This window comes from Myotis davidii, unplaced genomic scaffold (genome assembly GCF_000327345.1).
Source record: "Myotis davidii unplaced genomic scaffold, ASM32734v1 scaffold419, whole genome shotgun sequence".
Lineage (NCBI taxonomy): Eukaryota > Metazoa > Chordata > Mammalia > Chiroptera > Vespertilionidae > Myotis > Myotis davidii.
In genome coordinates, this window is record NW_006294998.1 from 4167251 (window position 1) to 4175261 (window position 8011).

Sequence of the window (8011 nt, forward strand, 5' to 3'; positions counted from 1 at the left end):
CACTGATTTTACTTACTAAATCCTTGAACATTAGGGACTTTTAATAATATTTAGCCTGATTTTACATTTGGGAAAAAATTAAAAGAAGAAATATTTGGTGCCTTGGACAAGATCACACAGGGTTTATAAGCATGACTTTTAGATAAGCCCTCTCAGTATTTATTGCCACTTACAACAGAATTTCTTTGGTTAGGAAAGTGTGTTCTTCACAGCAAGAGGGTGAAGATGTGTACAATGTCCTTTATTTAGCTTTGGTGCTTTGGTTTCATTTGATAACAAATATAAAACAATTATTGTTCTTCTAGACACCATATCAAGACTATTAATGGTTCAACACTACATTACTGAGAATTGAAGTAGCTAAATCACGTTCTTCAGGCAACTTCTGATGAAGCAGAAATGATTTCTAGCTTCCATAGAATTCATGGAGAGATTTATAATTTTTCCTTGTCTTTCTCAGGAAAAAGCCCCTGAGAGTTCCAAAAAGAAGAGTTATTTTGTTGGTTTTAGGTGTTTTTTTGTGTGTTTTTTGTTGTTTGATTATGTATTTATTTTTGGGTGGGGGTTGTTTTGTTTTGTTTTATTTTTACTTAGAATTGTTGAGATGTCCAGGACTTCATTTGTCCCTGCATTAGCTGAGAGGGAACATACCTTCATGGAATAAAAGGGAGCCATGAGAGGTAAAGCACAATCACTCATTTGTTGGCAGCTTGGGTTTATAAACTTAGAAGCATTATCTTTCCTTAGCCACCCCAATCACATTCTACATATGCGGTAAAACTTGAGCTTATTCTGCCCAGACTGCACACCGATATAGGTGCCCTATACCCATGCATTCTTTCCTGAGTGAACCTAATCCGAGGGCCAGTGAAGCTGGCGGTATTCAGTGGTGTTCATTCTTATTTTTGCATCCCTAGTGTTTCCTGTAACACCCAAGTGCTATTGCGGGAAGGAGGGTTTATTTCTTGGGATAGTCTTTTTCATTTAGAACCTCTTAACCAGAAAGTCCAATTGCATATCTTTCCTTCAAATTTTCTAAAATGATAGTTTGTATGGATAATGATAATGCAGAGTATTTCATAACTCTTCAATTCATTATGGCAATCAAGTTCATTATATCTTTGGTATTAAGTAAATCTAATTGCATTACCACTCTCTGAACACTGATAATTAATTACTATATATTGCAATTACAAAGAGTCGAAACTATTACATAATATGAATGTACTATTTATGAACTATTCCAAATAAAAGCAGTTTAATTAAATCTAGTGTTAGAACAGATTTGTAAATAGGCTGGTGCAAATGTTTTTTATCAGTATGCATTTGCTATTATGTTAATGAGGATACATTGCAACATATTTTGTTTTGACTTCACGTCAAACTATAGGATTTTCTAAAATTTAAAAATAAATGAAAAAAGAATTGCGCAACTATGGAGATATAGTCAATGGTAAACGCCTAATAATAATGGATGTTCTTTCAAATAGAAATCACACGTTCCTCTATTTTCTTTGACATGGAGATTATAGATGTAGGGCAAATCTCATTTTAGATAGTCACCAGCCTTGACCTGTGTTTCTAAGTGGTTACAGCATTGCCCTGAGCACCAGAGAATTGTGGGTTCAATTGATTTTCTATCAAGGGCACATACCTGGATTGAGGGGTATATCTACAGCCCTGCTCAGGGCTCCTGTGGGAGGCAACCAATTGATGTATCTCTCTCATTCTCTCTCCCCCTCCACTCGACCCTCTTATCTTCCCACTCTTCTACTCTCTCTAAAACGAAAAAGGAAACAATGGAAAAAGTGTCCTCAGAGGATATTTTATCAGGGATGGTGCAAAATCAGGTGTCTTGTAACCATGACCACTTGACATTTCTGATCCGAGTTTTAAGGAATATCTATATATCTATATATCTATATCTATATTTTTTATTGAGGTAAGTAGATGCCCTGGGATTTATAACTATTCCTAATGTTTGACCATTTTCTCTTTTTATTTGCAGAATTTTTCCGAGAACTCCTAGAAAATGCAGAAAAGTCACTCAATGATATGTTTGTACGGACCTATGGGATGCTGTACATGCAGAATTCAGAAGTGTTCCAGGACCTGTTCACAGAGCTGAAGAGATACTACACAGGGGGCAATGTGAACCTGGAGGAGATGCTCAATGACTTCTGGGCTCGGCTCCTGGAACGGATGTTTCAGCTGATAAACCCACAGTATCACTTCAGCGAGGACTACCTGGAATGCGTGAGCAAATACACAGACCAGCTGAAGCCGTTTGGAGATGTACCCCGCAAACTGAAAATTCAGGTCACCCGCGCCTTCATTGCTGCTCGGACTTTCGTCCAGGGGCTGACTGTGGGCAGAGAAGTTGCCAACCGAGTTTCCAAGGTAATTGAAAATCTCTTATCTCTCTAATTGGTCTTTCACATGTACTCTTTTTATAAAACGAATGTTTACGAGAAATTCAAGGTGAAAACTCACGAACAGCGGTCCTCGCTCTTTGAGAAATAAGCTAAGTGCCAAAGCTTAAGTCTGACTTTTTTTCTTGCTTAGTGTGAGAGGAGACAGGATTTCAAGTTGTTCCATGCACTTTGGAACATAATGCCAATATTTATCAGCCGTACAGCAGAGGAGCTTTTAGCAGGGATGGTGCAAAATCAGGTGTCTTGTAACCATGACCACTTGGCATTTCTGATCAGAGTTTTAAGGATGATAAATACTCATGAAGCAGTCCATCCAGAGGTTATAATCCCCTGCTAAGTCCCAAGGTGACAGTCTTCATGAGGCCTGCGAGTGGAGACAAGCTGTTCACAATGCCAGCACCTGGCATCGCTTCTTCTTTATCGCCCTTGTCAAAGTGGCCAAATTCCTTAATCATGAAGGAAGAACCAAGCGCTGACACCTGTAGAACTAGATTATCGAGGCCTAATGAATACAAAGGATAGATTCTTGCAGAGCATTCCTTTTGTTACCCATTAGCTTTGTAATTCAATGCCACATATCGCATTGGGCTTAGGAGGAAGATAAATCACTAGCACGCCTTTGTGCCTTTCCTTGATGATGTCTCTAACCCCTTAATGCAAGGAGTGTTTCCCCACGGCTGTCCTTAAACATTGACTATTTGCTATAACAATTTCCTGTGCAGAGGATATCTGCCTTTGTTTAAATTGTTCCTTGACATTCAACTGCTCTTATGAGATGGGCTGGCCCAGTTCTGAGGTCAGTCCAACAAACACACTGAAAGATGATCACTTTCAGAGGCAAAGGAAAAACAATACTTAACAGGAGTCTGATATGATGTCACCCAAAGAAGGTCATATTTGTACAAAGATTATTGCTCAACTCAACTTTCTTGTTTCAGGGTTGTGCCCAAGAGCCACACAGTTTTCTTAACTGTTGGTACTATTCTGCCATGTTCTTTTTCCTGCTTTGCTCACCTCAATATTTATATCTGGGCATAAAGTTCATGTATCCTCTTAAAAAGTGTTTCTCTGGATGCTATTTGTAAAATTCATAGCAATTCATTTTTTGAATTGTCAGTTCCTAAAACATTTATTTGAGCTTCTGAGAAGATTAGTTACAAAAAGGCTTTAAAGGGGATACTCACAAAAGACTTAATAATGTATAACTCCAATTATAAAAATGATGTTTTTTATTGAAAATCAACAATGTTCTGAAATAGAGCCCCAAGGGTAGACTGAAAAGGAATTAGCCAGTTGTAAGAGCAAGTGAAAGTATGATGACCAGAGAAGGTTTGTAAAATATAGATAAGTATAAAAAATAAAGATATAGTTCATATGTTCTAGAGCAGATAGATTTTGTGTGTTTTTTTTAAGTTTAATTACAGAGGCTTTAAATTAAAGTCTTTGCTTTTGTTGAACAATGAAACAGACATACATCCAGCTTTTGAGAAACATGAGGTAAGAAATTCAAAGCATGGGTTGGTATGTGCAACATTCCTGATTGTTTATGTTGATTCCGCCTGAGTGTGAATAATATTTAAGTGCTTATATTTTGGTCTGGAGAGGTTCCAGTGAGATGAGGATATTTTATAGAAAGGCTTCTAAAAAGCCACAGAGAAGGGTCCTGCTGACTCCTCTTCCTCAGGGGATGGCATTAACAGTTGCTGGGGATGGTGCCTCCCCTTCATCCATCATTCCCTGACTCTCAGCCTGAGATCTTTGCCTATCAAAAGGTAACATGCTAGTCTTTGTGGTGAAGGTTGACATCATAGACCAACCACCAATAGAGTGTGACCTTTAATTTCTTTCCAGATGTGGTGAGGGGTGTACTCTTCAATACCAAGAGCTTGTTTCCCCTAATTTCCTCATAGCCAACATTCATTTGCAGAGCAGCTGCTGTGGGTTTGTAATACAGTTTGTGGTCATGTAGCCATGGAATGCTCCCTGTTCAATGCAGATATGGGTATGTTTGATGGAGTTTTATTAGCACTAATCTACTCAGATCATAAATCCCACGCTGCCATCCAGGCACCACCATTAGATAGATAGATAGATAGATAGATAGATAGATAGATAGATAGATAGATAGATAGATGATAGATATGGATATATACACTTGGTTTAAACGAAACTGAGCAGTTGTATGTTTTTTAAAAAATAGTTTATGACTCAGGGGTTTAAATATATTACCAATGAACTTTCTCACCTAATCTTACCAAATGGTCTGTAGAGACTTAACCAGATAGATCTATGTAGGCTATTCCAGTGCTGGTGATTTTTAGCACCCAAACTATTTCTGGTAATAAGAATAAAATATTACAAGGCAAAAATATCTAAAGAGGAGAAGCAAGGTTGGTGTTTGAGGTTTAAGCCCTTCATAAATCTGAAGTCTCCCTGTGGTGTGTTCAATGAGTGATTTAGAGTTGGCGAAATGATTGCAGAAGAGTTCAAGGATTCAAGGCCAAGTTCCAAAATTGAGATCCACAAACGGGCTTATCTCCTGCAGCTTGGTTTGAGGGATATTTTCTTTTCCTCAGTTTCTCTCTTCTCTTTCAGTGGCTTCTTAAATATTGAAGGGATCATCAACACCCTCTAATTAATTGTTTTGCCTGGAAATTTTTTCTATTTGGCAAAACACAGCAGAACAGTTTGACACAAATGTTTTGAGACATCATTACAGGGAATTTTCTTATCAGAAAAATGGATGACTAATTTGCAGGCATAAACATGATTTTTTAAACTTATTTTTGTCATCTTCTATATACATTGTCTTTTGTTAAGTTTAGAATGGAGCAAGTAATTTTAATTAACTGTAACTGGATCTTAGATTGTTAGAAGTATTACATGATTCTAGAGTAGATATTTGTGGTCATTTAAGCAGGATTCATTTTCTGCATGAATGACTATTTTTGAGAATGTCATGTGTTGACAAGATGAGGAGAATCAGTGACATTTATACTATGCTGGTGGAATTGTCAAATTATGTATTTAATTTGGATATTATTGAAGAAGTCCATTTCTAAAACTGCAATTCTGCATCTGGAGAAACTGTTTCACATGTGCACAGATAGACATAGAGAAGAATGGTTATAAAGCAACATTGTTTACAGCAAGCAAAAAAGTAGAGATATCATAAACACCCCATGTACACCAAGGACGATCTCTGATCTCTTCACACCATGGAGTTCTATAACATTTCTGCGACACATCATCTGTATTTTGCACTGTGTGCTCACCACCCAAAGTCAAATCATCTTTCATCATCATATATTTGACCCCCTTTACCCTTTACTATTTCCCCAACCCTGTTTCCTCTGGCAACCACCATACTGTTGTCTGTGTGTATGAGTTTCAGTTTTATATCCCACATAGTGAAGCCATATAGTTCTTAGCTTTTGCTGACCTGACTGATTTATTTTGTTATTGCGTATTTTCTTATGGCTGAGTAGTATTTATATATTATATATACACTAGAGGCTCAATGCATGAAATTCGTGCAAAGGGCTCAGCCTCTCGCTGTGGCGGGGGCCACCTCTGCCTCAGCCCTCACAGCCCCAGCTTCATCCAAAAGGTCGTCTGGATGGACACCTGGTCTAATTAGCATATTATGCTTTCATTATATAGGACTGGAGGCCTGATGCACAAAAATTCGTGCAAGACTAGGCCTTCAGCACCAGCTGCCCTCTGACACCCGTGACCCAGGCTGCTGGCACTGGCTTCCCTCGGGCCTCCCGCAGGCACCCAGGACCTAGGCTGGCTTCCCTCTGGCCCCAGTTTCATCAGGAAGGATGTCTGGAATGACGTCCGGAAGACATCTGATCTAATTAGCACATCTTTACCCAATCATCTATTGAAGGACGCTTTGATTGTCTCCATATCTTAACCACCATGAATAGTGTTGCAGTGAGCATAGGGTTGCATATATCTTTGCAAATAAATGTTTTTGAAAATTTTGGGTAGATACCCAGGAAATATGGTAGCTCTATATTGGGTCATATGGTAACTCTATTTTTAACTTTTTGAGGAACCTCCATAATATTTTTAATAGTGGCTATACCTGTCTACATTCACACCAACAGTGAATGAGAGTTCCCTTTTCTCCACAACCTTTCTAATACTTGTTAAACATAAGATGGTAGTTCCCTTTGGGGATTAGGTTTGGAAATATTCTAAAGGAGGAGTATATAGGGGTTTCCAAAGTTACCAATAACATACTGTTTCTTAATCTCTATACTGTATTCATGTGTGTGTATGTACTTAAGGATTTTTTAATGAAAAAGATTAAAGCAAGGTGAGACTTTACCATGTTCATCTATGATTCTTTTCATCTGTGCAGATATGATCAAATCCCCAAGCAGGTGCTTGTCAGACTTATGGTTATTTATGGATTTGTTAACCATTCACGTTCTATGCTCCACACTGCTCAATGATATAAAGTAGGTGTGGAAGGCAAAGTCTAAAGGGAAGATCTAATTAGCACATCTTTACCCAATCATCTATTGAAGGACGCTTTGATTGTCTCCATATCTTAACCACCATGAATAGTGTTGCAGTGAGCATAGGGTTGCATATATCTTTGCAAATAAATGTTTCTGAGATTTTGGGGTAGGTACCCAGAAGAGGGATTTCTGGGTCATATGCTAACTGTATTCTTAATTTGGGGGGGGGGACTGCCATAGTGTTTTCCACAGTGGCTGTACCAGTTTACATTCCCACCAGCAGCATATGAGGGTTCCCTTTTCTCCGTAACCTCTCCACACTTGTTATAACTTGTCTTGTTGGTAACAGACATTCTGATAAGGGCGAGGTGATATCTCATTGTAGTTTTGATTTAATATAGTAGCATGAGAGAAAGGATCCAGACTATTAAATCACACCCTCACCCGTAAGTGTGATTGAGTGTGTGTGTGTGTGTGTGTGTGTGTGTGTGTGTGTACATTGGTGAGTAGAAACATGGGTGCCAGCAATCCCCATGAGGGCTTGTCAGACATTGAAGAACACATAAAGAAGGCTGCATAAGGGGATATTAACAGGATTTCTATTTAGACCAAGCTTCAATTATTCCTCATGAAGGCAAATGAGGAAATAACTCTAGTGTCTTCACTGGTCATTCTTGATGCCATTTAAACAAAGAAGATATGACTTTCATATCTTTCTGCTTTAATCAAAGTAAGTAACTTCTGTGAGTAAAAACTGCAAATTCAATAGCAATTGCATCAAGTCATTTCATAGATTCATTCATTCCAGACAAGGTTGGTAGTAGACCTGGGATCTGTAGAACTTGAACTATTGTCAAATACTGTCATGCTCTACCACCTATCTATTTATCTATCAATCTATCTATCTATCTATCTATCTATCATCAATCTTCAATCATTCTCTGTATCCATTTCCATCATTCTACCTGTCTATCTAAAATCTTTCTTGTTTGCCATTACTGTGAAAATAAAATCAGTTTGGCTTTTCATCCTTAGTAAGACAGAATATTTTTGTCAATAGATACTGGCCTATGTCTGCCTCACTGACTGTTGTGTTTG

General features: G+C 38.1%; 1 protein-coding gene across 1 annotated transcript in view; it reads left to right on the forward strand.

The window, feature by feature from the left end:
- Positions 1–8011, forward strand: part of GPC6 (glypican 6) — a 1121458-nt gene that overhangs the window by 562585 nt on the left and 550862 nt on the right. Inside the window, exon 3 of the mRNA XM_006769576.2 lies at positions 2009–2400. Coding sequence (XP_006769639.1) covers positions 2009–2400 — 392 coding nt within the window. The remainder of the gene's footprint in view (positions 1–2008; positions 2401–8011) is intronic.